The sequence below is a fragment of the Sinocyclocheilus grahami genome, unplaced genomic scaffold (assembly GCF_001515645.1).
Source record: "Sinocyclocheilus grahami isolate Dianchi unplaced genomic scaffold, SAMN03320097.WGS_v1.1 scaffold447.1, whole genome shotgun sequence".
Taxonomy (NCBI): Eukaryota; Metazoa; Chordata; class Actinopteri; order Cypriniformes; family Cyprinidae; genus Sinocyclocheilus; species Sinocyclocheilus grahami.
Window position 1 is genome coordinate 600,460 of NW_015505626.1, and position 17,191 is coordinate 617,650.

At 38.1% G+C, this 17,191-nt stretch overlaps 1 protein-coding gene across 1 annotated transcript in view; it reads left to right on the top strand.

Annotated features, from left to right (window-relative positions):
- slc16a2 (solute carrier family 16 member 2) overlaps nucleotides 1–17,191 on the top strand; it is a 56,175-nt gene that overhangs the window by 33,686 nt on the left and 5,298 nt on the right. The window contains exon 5 of the mRNA XM_016234216.1: nucleotides 15,441–15,584. Coding sequence (XP_016089702.1) covers nucleotides 15,441–15,584 — 144 coding nt within the window. The remainder of the gene's footprint in view (nucleotides 1–15,440; nucleotides 15,585–17,191) is intronic.

A 17,191-nucleotide genomic window follows, 5' to 3' on the forward strand; every position in this document is an offset into this window, starting at 1 on the left:
CGGCTAATCAAAATGGTACTTACTTGCGCTTATCCGGATTGTTCAAACCAACTTAAAACTAAAATATTACATTCTCTCACGCAAACTCATTCGGGAGTGGTAACTCGCCACGTTTTCCCAACTTCTGAGCCTGCTCGCCTGAAGTTATGGTTGATTGCTCTTCGGCTGGATATCAACACACTGTGACGAGTTGGCTGCCTCCCCCTAATTATCAGCATCACCCCGTCCCTTAATCGCCGCCCTTCGCCAGGCTCCCGACATGAGTGGGTGCGTGAGAGAGGAGGGGCGCTGAAATAGCCAGGGCTGGCAGCGTGTGATGGGGCACACCGGAACCGAATGGAGTCTCATCACCGCCGCTGTTTAAATGCCGAGCGCGCCTCTCCTCGGTGCACGCTTGTGTCCTCGTGGGTCCAGGAGGGGTGCATAGAGGGACTCCCATGCCGCCAGAGTCGTGAGCTGCCGGACCCACAGTCCGGACAAGAACCGCACCCGTTACACAGCCGTCGGGCTAGGATGGGCTAGGATGCCGGGCCATCTAGTCCCTTCAAGCGCCGTGGGCAGAGAGAAGGACGAAGCCGCTGATAGAAGCCGCCGCCCCCCGCTCCCCGGACCGGAGAGGGGAGCGCATGCGGCCGCCGGAGTGTGTCTGTCGTTTGCTCCTTCCGCGACAACACCCATTAACGTAAACTACGCCAGAGCGCGCGCCCAAAGACAATTGGACATAGGGGTGTATTAGAGGTAAAAAATTATATAAATACTGTTCGGTTTCTGGCACAAACCGATCGTTTCGTGCCTTAGGACATCAATGTGTCGTCATGAGCCGCAGGGTTTAATTTGGATTTGTCTGTGCATGTTTTTTTACACTCCTAGATTTTGTTACCATTGCGATGCATTATACGACTGACAGACTGCAACGGTTAAAGTTAAAAATCATCATGTGTTCTACTGAAGAAACAAAGTCACCTACATCTTGGATCCCCTGGGGGTAAGCAGAAAAACACCACATTTTCATTTTTTGGGTGAACTATCCCTTTAAGTGTGCAAAAGAGCATTCGTACAAACTTTGGCGCACATATATACAGTACCAGTGTTCACAATAATCCAAGAATGTTTATAAAAATGTAAAGAAGTAAAGGTAAAAATATACAATCACAATATTTGTTAATATTAATATATTCTAATATATATATTCTTTGTGAAAAGTATGTCACAGGTATTAATAATTTTCGTGTTCATGTTGATGAATGTTGTACTTCTTCTGAACCATAAAGGGATATTTGAGGCCGTTCTGTAGGTTGATGTGGAGTGTTACAAGCTCTTGGTGCATAAAGAAGATCTGTAAAGTTGCAAAGACTAAAGTCTCAAATCCAAAGAGATATTCTTTATAAAAGATATTCTTTATAAAAGACTTGTCCACGCCCTCCTAAAATGCCTTGTTTAAACACGCGCCCACATTTCTACATCACTGTGTGGGAAGATTTGCATAACACCGCCCAAATGTTCATGCAAAGAAAGAAGGTGTAACTTTTATTCTCGTTGTAGTATTGTTGTTGCCGCCGCCGCCATGTTGTGGAGATGCTGTGTGTTTCGTTGTGAAAGCAAAACTACTTTGTTTGGCCTTCCAAAAAGAAAAAATTGACGCGTTTCAGAAAGGCGGGGCATAGAGGAGCAACAATAATGTACATTATGTGAAAAATAATGTGTTTTTCAAACCTTAAACCGCATAAACACATTGCATTACACCAAATACACAACATAAAGTTCTTTTTAGCAATGTCATATGACCCCTTTAACAACATCAGCATTGCCTATAGTGTGTATTAGCGTGTAGATTTCAATTTCTGTACAGTCTACTCTCTAATTGTCATACCATTCGAATTTCATATTAAGAAATTCTTTTAACCCAAAAAGCAAATTATGCTCCCTTCGAACTGTTTGTCTTAAAAATACAAATCTTGTATCCGCCATCAAAATGATACATTTAATTATTCCAGCTGCTGTGAGAAAAGGCTATAAACAATCGGCCACCTGCAGAATCCTCACATGTGATAGCCTAGTAGCCGGGACAACTTCTGCCGAGCATGCTGCCGCGTCATTACGTCACGTCTGTAAACATAATCACAGACGTGACGTAATGACGCGGCAGCATGCTCGAATTTCCAGCGAAAACCTACCCGTACCACTCACATTAGAAAACATTATTATAAGCTAACCTCTGTGAATCGGGCTAAAGTTAGGCGATAGTTTTAAACACTGGCTGGTTATGTATTTCCTCATATTGATTTTGGATAATTTTTAACCAAAAAAAGTTACGGACTGCAGCTTTAATAATTGAATAGTTTATTTAATAGTTTTAGTTTTAGTTAAAGGGGACATCAGATGCCCAGTTTCCAAAAGTTGGTGACTTAATGAAAAGTCTATAACATACTTTGGTTAACATTTCTCAATGGTAGTGTAAAACAACACTCTTTTTACCCTGTCAAAATTAGCTCTGTTTACAGTGACCGGTTTCGGTGCATGTCCCTTTAAATGCTAATGAGCTCTGCTAATCCCGCCCTTCTCTTCTGTGGGGTGACTAGCCATACTGTTTACTTTAGCTGTGGAACTTGCTAACTAGCACATTTTTAGGAAAAGCGATTTGCAAAGATTTATAAAGATTGTAGCGAATCAGCTCATGGGGAAATATGAATAATTAATCATAACTAGTTATAATTAATTATAAATATTTAGATCCGCTGTAGATATTTACTTGACCTCTCAGGGTCAACTGTCTGTCAATTCTAAGAACGTTAATTTCCTGGTTAAGGGAAATAACTTTCATACTGTACAACTCTACACAGAGCTTGTAGCATAAATCGGCATGATTAGGGACTCCAGTTATGAGCAAACAATGAACAACGTCAAGTTTGATACAAGTAAGACTTTATTAACTACATAAACACTTAAACTAGTCTAACATACTACATAAACACACACACAAACACGCACACAGTTGGTATAGGAAAGGGTTAAAGCTTAAAGAAAAGAAAATAAGAAAATAAGAATATGAAGTTATGGAAGCATTTGCATATTCAGCAGATCTACCATCTGAAGGAAACATCAGATTCTTAGTTCAAACACACCTTTGTAAAAAGGTGCAAATGATACCTAATGTATCAATTAATAAGACTAAGTTTGATACTTGCACGTCTCGTCTATCTGAAAGAAAGGCTTAATGCAGTCCAAATGTTCAAGTTGATCTGTGCTGAAGTTGGTTGATGAAAAAGAACCAGTTTGAGTCAGAGAATCTTGGTGAATGGAAAAGTCAAGGCCGAAGCCTGGCACGAACTTAGCGGGTTGCAGAAGCGTTCTAGCTCATGTCTTCATCTTAGACTCTAACCAAACCACTGACTCTGGGCGGGTTACTGGTGTGAGGCCTTTAAGGTCTGAGAAGATTCACGCCTCTCAAGATGGGCTTGTCCAATGAGAAAGGCCGGAATCCCAAGTGGGAGTTTGGAGATACTGGGGAGTTTTTATGACCCTTTGTGTGGAAGCATGGTACTTTGCATATGGAACTTGAATCGAAATTACTAAAGATTCTCAGGACACTAATATATTGCCTATGTACCCACATATAATATACACGCTCGTTTAGATCATCAGAAGGTGAGTTCATAGATACTAAACATGGTAGGATTACATATAGGTAAGATGACAGGAATGAGTGGTTCCATCATAAGCCTGCATAAAACAGTATACAATGCAACAGACAATACAAGACAGCAATAATATACACAATGAACTGAAGGATATGTGTGTTCATTCACAGAAAGGTTTTCCTATGAATTAATTAGTAGAAAAGTAAATTTCTACTGTGCATTGTGTCTCTTCCTACGGAGAGTGTAGTGAGAGGGGTAATTCTCAACATGCCATTAGGTCGTAAAATCTATCTAGCCTAGCAAAGGTGTCAGGGTTTCCATGGTAGCCAGGGTCCTGGGCCTCGTTCACAGACAACTTGGCACCCAGTATGTTTATTGGGTGAGGGGTCTGTGAACGTTTGTTAATCTAATGAATAATTGATTTGTTAAATCAAATGAAAAATGGTGTGTCTGATTGGTCCAGACGCTACAAGATTTACAAAGATTTATAAAAAACCTTATACTCACTTCATAATTCTCAACATGCCATTAGGTCGTAAAATCTATCTAGCCTAGCAAAGGTGTCAGGGTTGCCATGGTAACCAGGGTCCTGGGCCTCGTTCACAGACAACTTGGCACCCAGTATGTTTATTGGGTGAGGGGTCTGTGAATGTTTGTTAATCTAATGAATAATTGATTTGTTAAATCAAATGAAAAATGGTGTGTCTGATTGGTCCAGACGCTACAAGATTTACAAAGATTTATAAAAAACCTTATACTCACTTCTTGTATAGGTGAAGCTGGATCACGAATGATTCGCATGAACATAGATGCATTTAGGTAGATCGGGGACCGCATTCGCTTCATAAACAAACGTAATCCACTTCGTCTTCAGTGGCTCAGATGTCAGGAGTAAATGGAGACTGCTATATATATATATATATATTTTATGTCTTACATAATTTTGCTTTTCAGGTAAAAGAATGATTACATATTTTACTGAAAAAAACAAAACTGTTTACCTGTTTTTATTAATATGCATGTTTATATATCCCTGCTTAAGTGGTGGGCACTGAAATCAACATGGGAAAGAAATGTTGAGGCATATTTATCATTTCTGAATGATTATTTAATTTAACTGCATGTTACTCAGGTTGAATGTAATTATAAATTACCCTCACAAATCCAACATTCACTGTGTAGGACATTTATATCAAATGACTTCAGTGATTCAGTTGCAACAAATGATGAATATTTAGCCTCATAAACGTGGCACGGCAGGTGGAAAGCAGTTCTCACTCTCACCAGGGAGTTTTATTTTTTATGCCAGATTTTGAGCATAATTAATACTGTATCTCGCTTTCTGCACATTTGGCACGAAGCCCTGGTGTGCTGTAAGCAGAGTTCCACCAGTAAATCGTAGTGATGGATCTTATGCACACCAGGCCTATAGATTCCACAGATTTACATGCTGGATTTTTCAGAATAATTCAAGTCCAGTTGGCTGAAGCGATGAATGATGTCAAGCTAATTAAATTAGTACAATCCAATAAAGAAGATCTTCTCGAGCCATATAATGGTTCATATTCAGATGCGATCACTGATTGATTGTGACCAGTCTGTTATTTTGCAAAACTCCCACTGTGACCCAAATTCTTTTTCCAGATATTTCATTACATTTGAGATCATGATTTGAAATCATACTGATGTAGCAAATCAGCTCATTGGGGAAATATGAATAATTAATCATAACTAGTTATAATTAACTATAAATATTTACTTGACCTCTCAGGGTCAACTGTCTGTCAATTCTAAGAACATTAATTTCCTGGTTAAAGCCTGTAGCATAAATCTGCATAATTAAGGGACTCCAGTTATGAGAAAACAATGAACAACGTCAAGTGTGATACAAGTAAGACTTTATTAACTACATAAACACTTAAACTAGTCTAACATACTACATAAACACTTAAACTAGTCTAACATACACACACACACACGCATACAGTTGGTATAGGAAAGGGTTAAAGCTTAAGCAGTAAAGAGGAGAGAAATAAAGAATGAAGTTATGGAACCATTTGATATTCAGCAGATTTAAGCCTGAAGGGAACATCAGTTTCTTAGTTCAAACACACCTGTGTAAAAAGGTGCAAATGATACCTGATGTATCAATTAATAAGACTAAGTTTGATACTTGCACGTCTCGTCTGTCTGAAAGAGAGGCTTGATGCAATCTGAAGGGTCAAGTTGATCTTTGCTGAAGTTGGTTGATGAAAAAGAACCAGTTTTGAGTCAGAGAATCTTGGTGAATGAAAAAATCAAGGCCGAAGCCTGGCACATACTTAGAGCTTCCTGGAGCATTTCAGCTCACATTTTCATCTTCTCAGAATACAACCGAACCACCGACTCTGGGCGGGTCACTGAATGTGAGGCCTTTATGCTGTAGAAGATTCCCGCCTCTCAAAATGGGCTTGTCCAGTGAGAAAGACGGAAATTCCAAGCGGGAGGTGGCAATTGCTGGAGGTTCATTTGTGACATTGAATTCACCTTGGCTTCATTTGACTTGCTGAGCAAGGACTTGGATTTCAGCTCGGGCTGCTTTGAGGTGGCATTCACAGGCGTTGTTTCGGTTCACCTGAATTAAATGTTTTCTTCTGCAGCTGCAGAGGTTTTCAGGAAGCTGTCTTGTGAAGGGTCAAGCAGAATGCTTTGGTCCCTAGCCTATATGAGTACCTGAGTTCTCTTTGGGCCATGTCAAGTTTGTCTTGAGTGTTGTTCAGCTGCTGGATCAGAGTCCCAATTCTGGCAACTTTGTCTAAGAGCTCAAAATTTGTTGCTTTAATAGTCATTTTGTGTGGGAAAGTTTCCTTTCCAGGTCCTTTCTGGCTATGTTTTCCAGGAGCTCTTGCTGTTCAGCAGCTGTCAGAGCCTTTTGAAGTCTATTGATTTCCTCCTGTAACTCCATTCTGCTGGGGTCCTTGTGGGATACTGCCGTGATCTGTTGCTTGAGATCATTTACCTCTTAGCTGTGAATGCTAAGATAGGTTTGGGTCAGCATATGTTTGCTGAAAAGGGCATAAACAGAGTTTTGATTGATGACTTAAGACTGCTCTTGTTGTCAAATTATAACTCAGAACTTACTGATGTTTCACAGCAGGCTTAACCTCTGAGGAAGTGAAGTAGAGGAGGGAAAAGGAAGATGGAGAGCATTCCTTTTCAGATTGTGCTTATTGCTTTGTGCTCAGGACGATAGATATGCCCTAGTATTTGTCTAGATGACTTGTGTAACAGGGTCATAAAATTAGAGCACGTGCTGAAAATAAACAAATCAAAAGTAGAAGTGTCTCTGGTTCCTTTTGAGGTTCAGAAAGAACATCAAATCAAAGTGGAGCAAAAGGGGGCATAACATGTAAATGGATTCAAAATTAGCTGACTGCTATTATTAGAACGGGGTAATCAATCTGTTATTAGAAACAATCAGTAGCACTAGTGACTAACTAAGATTTGTCTTGGGCAGCACAATGTCTGGTCAAAGCTGCTGCGTGTTCAGCTCCCATGCTGAGGCCATCATTGTGTGTTCCCCACCCTCCGTAGCGCGTTATTCACTGTGTTACTAAAAACACCCAATAACTTAATGATTCTTCTCTAGATAGACAGTTAAAATGTAATTAAATTTAGATTTAATTAACTAGTAACTGAGCAAAAGCATTCAGGAAGGATACATCTAAGATACATAGTTACATTCGCTGAGACGAACTGAAGATTGGAAAACAGAGAAAAAGAAGAAAAAGAAAGTGAAAAATCAGAAACCAGGGATTAGGTTAAATTCAAATTACTTCACACTGCATACACACATGCTGTATTTAAAAGCTTCAAGTAAAGGGGTGCTAACCCCTAATTGTTAAAGCTATTTGGTAGCTTAGCCTAAGATTAAACTATGCTAAGTCGTGCTAGCTTAGCCGCTTAAGGTGGTTTGTTTACAACATGGCATCACCAGGTGCTATGTGGAGTTAGCGCTTCCAGTGACAAGTTGTTGTCATGGTAACCAATGCATGCCAGTGCAGTTCAAGCAGTTTAGTGTCTGCCTTTTTCAAAGAAGTTGCCCACAGTTTTAAAATGTGATGCTTTCAGTCCTTCAAGACTTGTTGCATTAAATAAGCACTTCTGTGAGTGCTTCTCTAATTTAACAATAAACTTCTTGCACTTGTTTAAAGAATAACAAAACGGGTTTACTGTAAGTTAAAGCCGGTTTAAACATATATGTAGTTATGTGTGCCTCACACATGAGTACTAAAGTACAGTATTACACCTTTAATTTCACTCAGCGAGTCAAACACAGTAATGACCACCAGGTTGCTAGACTTGTATATATACAGTCAAAGTTTAGATGAATTGCTTCAATCTAATTATAAACTATAAGGCCTTTATGCTGTAGAAAGGGGAGCAGCGCTCACATCTAAAGAGGAGAGAAATAAAGAATGAAGTTATGGAACCATTTGATATTCAGCAGTTTTAAGCCTGAAGGGAACGTCAGTTTCTTAGTTCAAACACACCTTTGTAAAAAAGGTGCAAATTATACCTGATGTATCAATTAATAAGACTAAGTTTGATACTTGCATGTCTCGTCTGTCTGAAATAGAGGCTTGATGCAATCTGAAGTTTCAAGTTGATCTTTGCTGAAGTTGGTTGATGAAAAAGAACCAGTTTGAGTCAGAGAATCTTGGTGAATGGAAAAGTCAAGGCCGAAGCCTGCCACGAACTTAGGGTGTCCTGGAGCGTTGTAGCTCACATCTTCTCATAACCTAACAGAACCACAGACTCTGAGGCGGGTCACTGGTGTGAGGCCTTTAAGGTCTGAGAAGATTCACGCCTCTCAAGATGGGCTTGTCCAATGAGAAAGGCTGAAATCCCAAGTGGGAGTTTGGAAATACTGGGAAGTTTTATGACCCTTTGTGTGGAAGCATGGTAATTTGCATATGGAACTTGAATCGAAATTACTAAAGATTCTCAGAACACTAATATATTGCCTATGTACCAACATATGATATACACGCTCGTTTAGATCATCAGAAGACGAACTCATAGATACTAAACATGGTAGGATTACATATAGGTAAGATGACAGGAACGAGTGGTTCCATCATAAGCCTGCATAAAACAATATAAAATATCAAAGACAACATACACAATGACCTGAAGGATATGTGTGTTCATTCAAAGAAAGGTTTTCCTATGAATTAATTAGAGAAAAGTCCATTTCTACTGTGCATTGTGTCTCTTCCTATGGAAAAGGTAGTATTTTTGCTACTCACATTCCTTTGGGCCATAAAACCAGTGATATCAGCATTAGTTGCCATGGGGACCAGGGGGGGCCTGGTGTCGTTCGCAGACATCCTGGCACCCAGTTTATTGGGTGAGGAGTCTGTGACGATTTGTTAATCTAATGAATAACTGATTTGTTAAATCAAATGAAAAATTATGTGTTTGATTGGTCCGGACGCTACACTGACCTATTCTGCATTATGTCGGAATTTATTTGTCATGACACTCCTGTCCTTTCTTTCACCCTAAAAACTTGACAGGACATTTTTAAATTAGAGTCATCAAACTGGATAGAGACAACTAATATCAGACCGTAGAATACAAAAGGCAGAATGTTCTCAATGCTCTAAAAATCACAGTAAATGTAGTCAAACTCAAATGAGAATGTTGAGAGTCGCAGTTGTCAAATGAGATTGGTGGTCAAGGTTTTCAGTCAAAAACCAACTCAACAGGGGCCATCACCATTAAAGGACTAGTTAACCAAAAATTAATAGTTACTAAAAAGTGTACTCCTCCTAAGACTATTCAAGATTAGTAGATTAGTTTGTTTCTTTATTAGAACAGATTTGGAAAAAATTTAGCACTACATCACTTGCTCAGCAATGGATCCTCTGCAGTGAATGGGTGCCGTCAGACTGAGAGTCCAAACAGCTGATAAAAACATCACAATAATCCACAAGTAATCTGCACTTCTCCAAACTGTCAATTAATGTCTTGTTAAGGGAAAACGTGCATAATTAAAATGTTTTTAACTTCAAACTGTCACTTTCTGAATACGGAGAGAAATATGGATAGATCAAGCACAAGCGAAAACAGTCCAAAAAATTCCCAAACAAAATGCGGATGGATTTTGATGTTAGAGACAACAGGAAATGGATCGTTTCACTGGAGGAAATGTTTTTATGGATCATGGACTCGAATTTTGGCCGAAAGCAACGGTTTAATGTAAAAATGCCTTATAAAGATTTTTGTTTCACAAGACATGCTTAATTTCTCCAAATCTGTTCCCATGAAGAAGCCAACAAATTAAATTTTCAACAAATTTTAATTTTTGGGTGAAAAACTATTATTTTAAACTTAAAGTTATTTTAATCTGGTTAGTTGCCAAGGCAACTATTTCTTAAGTTTAAAATTTACATCTAATATTGTTTTAATTTTAAGCTTTATTTTAGCTAGCAAAAATTATTTTTAGTAGTTTTAGTTAACTATAAGAACACTAAGTACTTAAATGACTAAAACTGAAATAAAAATAAATTAAAGCTAAATAAAAGTATTTAAAAATGACAAGCGCACATAACAAGATTACTAAAACTTAAACTAAAATGAAAACTTAAAATATACTAAAAATATAAAACAGCTAATTTGAAATATTAATAAATACTATCATAGTATATAAATAATACCAGAGTAACCCTGTTGTTTAGTAAAAACATTCTACCTCACATCTTATTTTGTGTTTGTGCCATATTGGTTTATACAATGACTAACTGATGTCAGTTTTTATTTTTGTGTGAGCCAAGTCTTCAGTTTTAGCACATCATTTATAAAATATGAAACTTGCAGTAGCTCTGCTTCTTCTTGGAAGCGATTTGCTTTTCTAGTTAACATTTTTTGAAATAGCAAATCCTTATCAGTGCAGTCAATAAATCATAAAAAGGTGTTTTTAGCACGCTAATGCAGTTCAGTAATGCAAAAAAATACATTTGAATTTCTCAGACATTTGCTGTTTCACAGAGGCTGTTGTTTACAAGCCGACAACCATTTTATGAAGACAAAGTGAACAAAACGCCTCCAATTTACAGTCAGTCAGACTGGTGTTCATTTAACGTTAAGAAAACAGAGGAGGCTATAGGAGCGATGCACCCGTCCCATGCATAAATAATGTTTTAGGGTTCGGCAAACTGAAATATTTACTGCATTCTGCATGACAGAAAGCCTATGTGATGAGTCCACACATGCTGATGATGAATTATTAACTCTGCGTGTGTCTTCTCAGGTCAGACTCTTGGGATTTCTGTCCTTGTTTCACCTTTCCTTCTCTCATTCTCAGTTGTCATCATTGGACATACTTTTACTTGGATACCTGAATTACTCAGCCGTAATGGTGCTTATCTCAGGTCAGACTCTTGGGATTTCTGTCCTTGTTTCACCTTTCCTTCTCTCATTCTCAGTTGTCATATGGACATACTTTTACTTGGATACCTGAATTACTCAGCCGTAATGGTGCTTCTCTCTTGTTCTCAAAGAGAATTAAGCTGAGAATTAGTTTCTAGTCGCTGAACTGCATAAATAGAGTTTGGGTCACAGTGATAAACAGGCCATAAAATGTGATGATATAAGAGGATGCACTGTTTGCTGAAAGAAAAGCTTGACGCAGATGGTTCCATCATGTGTGCTTTCCTTTCCCTGTAAACCACAGTTATTCAAAACCTTTAATTATTCAGCCAGCGTGTGTATAATTGCTTCAGTGCGGTTAATGGAGATGTGCTCAAATTAATGGCGTTCTAACGTTTGGAGTCAGTTTTTTTAAAGAAACTTTTTTACTTTTTTCCCACAAGGATGCATTTAATTGATCAAAACAGACAGTATAAGAACTTTTATAACATTACAGAAGATTTCTATTTCAAATAAATTCTGTTCTTTTTTAAATTAATTTTCTATTCAATTTTCTATTCATCAAATAATCCTGAGAAAATGCATAATGGATTTCACATAAATATGACGGAGCAAAAACATTGATAATGATCAGAAATGTTTCTTGAGCAGCAAATCAGCATATTAGAATGATTTCTGAAAGATCATGTGACACTGAAGACTGGAGTAATGATGCTGAAAAATCAGCTTTGTTCACAGGAATACATTAAATTTTTAAAACATATTCAAATAGAATACAGCTATTATAAATTGTATTAATATGACTATTTTTACTGTATTTTCATTAAATGAATGCATCCTTGGTGAGCATATAAGAGACGTAAAAAAAATAAAAAAATTCTATCCAATACCTTTTTGACAATATAAATGTATGTTATGCCATTTCTAAAAAAAAAAAAAAAAAACATACTGAATTTTGAATGGTAGTATATTTAAAAAATTATTTTTCATAAGTTATAAATAAAGAATATTACTGTATGTTTTTGCAAAAATACTATTTCAGACCTAAAAATGTCACGTTTAATTCAGTGTGATCTATGCCATTTCTTTGTAATAATTTGTAAAATTTTAAAGCAATTTCAGAGTGAAAATTGTTTCAAAGTAAATCCTACACCAATATTTTTTCATTATACTGTCAGTGTGTGTGTGCGTTTAGAAAAAGTGTGTTTGTGTGCGCATTTGTTGCAATTGTGTTTTGTTGATGTATGTCAAATCATTGGTATGTGTTTGAAGTACGTGTTTATTTGGTTAGGTGTGAGTTAGCCAACATGTGTGTGTGTGTGTGTGTGTATTTTGTGGGCGGTGGTATAAAGTTGATGAGAGAGACCTTTCCCCCCTCGCCTCAGTCTCACTCTTCCACCTACAGTTGTGTTTTTTCAGGCTTCGCACCAGAAGTAAACACTTAGTCCCGGCTTTTGTTGTGCATATGTGTGTGTATGTACGCGTTTGGCTCTCGTTTCTCGTGGTGAAATAGGAAAGCCCTTCCTTCACATTAAACCTAAATGTGAAATCTCAGGGCTTTTGATGTGCCCCTAAGGTTTTCTCATTCAAGCGGTTTTCAAAAGACATCCAATCCACAGGCCTGTGATCTCTAGGGTCAGGAAATGCTTCTAAAGGATTTTTTTATTTTTAACCCCATGTCCCCCTCTTCCCTTCTTAGAAACAAGGACGTCTATGAGCGGAAATATTCAACTTATAGCTGCTTTTCCTCTGTTCCCACCACAAAGTGCCATTAATGCTTTCATTGATAAGGCTGAAGAAAAAGGTCTTTGATGAAGACCAGAGGCTGACTATGGCTGTACAAAGCCAACCGTTTATTCCAGTGATGAATTTAACCACAGGAATCACACTTAACTAGCACTTCGATGTCAACAAGAGACCAATGTTTTTGTATTTATACAAGAGAATACTGAGTGGAGCTAGAAAAGGACAGTTTGTCAAGATTAACTTTGATATACAGGTGCATCTCAAAAAATTAGAATGTCGTGGAAAAGTTAATTTATTTCAGTAATTCAACTCAAATTGTGAAACTTGTGTATTAAATAAATTCAATGCACACAGACTGAAGTAGTTTAAGTCTTTGGTTCTTTTAATTGGGATGATTTTGGCTCACATTTCACAAAAACCCACCAATTCACTATCTCAACAAATTAGAATACTTCATAAGACCAATAAAAAAACATTTTTAGTGAATTGTTGGCCTTCTGGAAAGTATGTTCATTTACTGTACATGTACTCAATACCTGGTTGGGCCTCCTTTTGCATGAAATACTGCATCAGTGCAGCGTGGCATAGAGACAATCAGCCTGTGGCACTGCTCAGGTGTAATGGAAGCCCAGGTTGCTTTGATAGCGGCCTTCAGGTCATCTGCATTGTTGGGTCTGGTGTCTCTCATCTTCCTCTTGACAATACCCCATAGATTCTCTATGGGGTTCAGGTCAGGCAAGTTTGCAGGCCAATCAAGCACAGTAACACCATGGTCATTGAACCAGCTTTTGGTGCTTTTGGCAGTGTGGGCAGGTGCCAAGTCCTGCTGGAAAATGAAATCAGCATCTCCATAAAGCTTGTCAGCAGAAGGAAGCATGAAGTGCTCTAAAATTTCCTGGTAGATGGCTGCGTTGACTGTTTACTTCAGAAAACACAGTGAACCAACACCAGCAGATGACATGGCAACCCAAATCATCACTGACTGTGGAAACTTAACACTGGACTTCAAGCAACTTGGGCTATGAGCGTCTCCACCCTTCCCTGTATATATACTTTGTGGTAAGTAAGATTTTCTTATGTTTTTGAAAGACGTCTCTTTTGCACACCAAGGCTACATTTATTTGATCGCAAATACAGTAAAAATAGTAATATTGTGAAATATTATTTCAATTAAAAATAAGTGTTAAAATAACCCAGCAGGCACACAATGTCATAAGACGTTGATATTTGGTTACATTTTGTCATCATCATCGGGTAACCAAAATTCAATGTCAATTCAATGTCTAATGTTAATTTGATGTCCAATACTGACATCAGCTGACATTGATATTTGTTGTTTTTAGGTTGTGTAACCAAAATCCAACGTTAAGTCAAAGTCAAATTGGCGTCAAATACTGACGTCAACCCGATTATCATTCTCAACCAAAATGCAACATCTGCCCGACGTCATGTCCAACGTCAACTTGACGTTATATAGACGTCCTGTACCTGCTGGGAAATGTATTTGAATATATTTTAAAATGTAATTTATTCCTATGATAGTAAAGGTGAATTTCCAACAGCCATTACCTCAGTCTTCATTGTTACATCATCAAGTTTTATAGTGTTTTATTCTTATTTTTTCCCCTATCCATATAAAATCTACTCTATATCATCCATTTTTTTTGTCAAATATCTCAATATAATAAATTTATTAACAAATTCTCAAACCCCTTACCGGTAATATTTCATGAAAAACAGAATTAAACAAATCAAAATATATAATTAAAAACAGAAATTCATTTATTTATAATTTTGGGGCATTTTTATCATACTGAACCCAAACCTTTGAATAGTGTTGTGGATGGATGGATGAGTGGATGGCTGGATGGACGGATGAGTGGACGGCTGGATGGATGAGTGGATGGATGGCTGGATGGATGCATGAATGGCTGGATGGATGAGTGGATGGATGGCTGGATGGATGCATGGATGGCTGGATGGATGGATGGATGAGTGGATGGATGGATGGATGGGTGGATGGATGGATGGATGAATGGGTGGATGGCTGGATGGATGGGTGGATGGATGGATGGATGGCTGGATGGCTGGATGGATGGATGGATGAGTGGATGGATGGATGGGTGGATGGATGGATGGATGAATGGGTGGATGGCTGGATGGATGGGTGGATGGGTGGATGGATGGATGGATGGCTGGATGGCTGGATGGATGGATGGATGGATGGATGGCTGGCTGGCTGGATGGATGTGTGGATGGCTGGATGGATGGATGGGTGGATGGCTGGATGGATGGATGGGTGGATGGCTGGATGGATGGATGGATAGGTGGATGGATGGATTGAGTTGCATGGCTTGATGGATGGACGGAGGAATGGAAGGATGAACAAATGGATGGATTGATGGACAATTACTGGGGCAGTTTTTATCATACTGACCCCAAACCTTTGAACAGTATTGTGGATGGCTGGATGGATGGATTGATAGACTGATGGATAATTTCTGGGGCATTTTTGTCATACTAATCCCAAAACTTTGATCGGTATTGTGGATGGATGGATGGGTGGGTGAATTGACTGATGGATAGGTAGTTTTGTATGTGTATGTTAATCATCTGATTGTTTTCCTGTTTCTATGGCAGATGAACTTTGTGAAGGAGCAGTTTGGAGACACTCAGAGGGAATGGGTGCTGCTCGTATGTATCGGAGCGTCTTCTGGAGTCGGTCGACTGCTGTTTGGGAAGATCGGAGATCTCATACCTGGAGTAAAGAAAATCTACATGCAGGTACAGAAACCCAACAGGAGCTACTTACTGCTTGTCAGTTAATCATAATTCCATAGCTGGAGAATTTTCATGCTGTGTCACTATAAATTGGCATGAAAAAATTACAGGATACTCCTGCTGTGGTTAAGTGTCTCGCTTAAGGTCACACCGTTGATACATCACAGCAGCCCAATCAATGGCTTCAGTGTTTCTGAAGATCTGTGTGTTCTAAAAGTGGAACAAACTTTGAATAATTTTTTTTCTTTAGTTCTAGATTGACGTAAAAAAACATTTTTTTAGGTTTTCCTGTTTCTATGGCAGATGAACTTTGTGAAGGAGCAGTTTGGAGACACTCAGAGGGAATGGGTGCTGCTCGTATGTATCGGAGCGTCGTCTGGAGTCGGTCGACTGCTGTTTGGGAAGATCGGAGATCTCATACCTGGAGTAAAGAAAATCTACATGCAGGTACAGAAACCCAACAGGAGCTACTTACTGCTTGTCAGTTAATCATAATTCCATAGCTGGAGAATTTTCATGCTGTGTCACTATAAATTGGCATGAAAAAATTACAGGATACTCCTGCTGTGGTTAAGTGTCTCGCTTAAGGTCACACCGTTGATACATCACAGCAGCCCAATCAATGGCTTCAGTGTTTCTGAAGATCTGTGTGTTCTAAAAGTGGAACAAACTTTGAATAATTTTTTTTCTTTAGTTCTAGATTGACGTAAAAAAACATTTTTTTAAATTGATGTCATTATATAATAATTGTTTCCTGAAAGACAGCATGCTGTTTCATTCATTGCAATGCCGTTTCATTATCCTTTGCAATTTTGTTGCCAGGAAACTTCAATTGACAATATTTGCTTCTAAGGAATTGATTTTCAATGGCATTTTAATGTTTTATGAGAGTGAGTTTTTTTTAAATGAAAAAATGACTTCTACATCCAACAATAACAATAAAAATTGTTTGCCTGACTTGTTTAAAATATGACATAAATATAAATTTTGCAATTGTGCTTTCAAGAGCTTGTTCAGCATAGTTAAATTTTCCTGTGTGAACTGCATATTTCACAATCTATCAAAATCTAAAATTTTCCATGGTATTTTTATGTTGTTCCCCCTTAAAATTCAGATTCTGTTACCAGTACCATTCAGTTTTTTGTAAATAATTTTCAGAGGATCAGGAAATGGATTGCCGTCATGGTTATAATGGTGCGTTCAAGTCGTGTCGGATAAATCGTATTTACGAGTTGAACGCACATGAACGCCACCACAAAGTCGTTATTATGAGTGGGAAACTCTAAATTTTCTTTAAGCCCTGAGTTTATGAGATGGGGGCGTGTCAATGAGAAACATGGCGGAATCCATGGATGCAACGTCTATAGTTGACGGTAAATTTTTGTTTAAATTGATAGTTTAGTTGTCTTATAAACTTAAATTGGTCATGTTCTTGTTACGCAGCTAGTTAATGAAATCCGAGTAAAAAAAGCGCTATCATTTTTGCACCTATAGGTAAAAAATCTTTTGATATGCCATGTTGCATTTTTTTAAAATATTAAAAATGCAAAACACACCTAATGCGAATTCTTTGCTCTTCATTTTCTATAAGCAGAGTTAACAGACCCTGT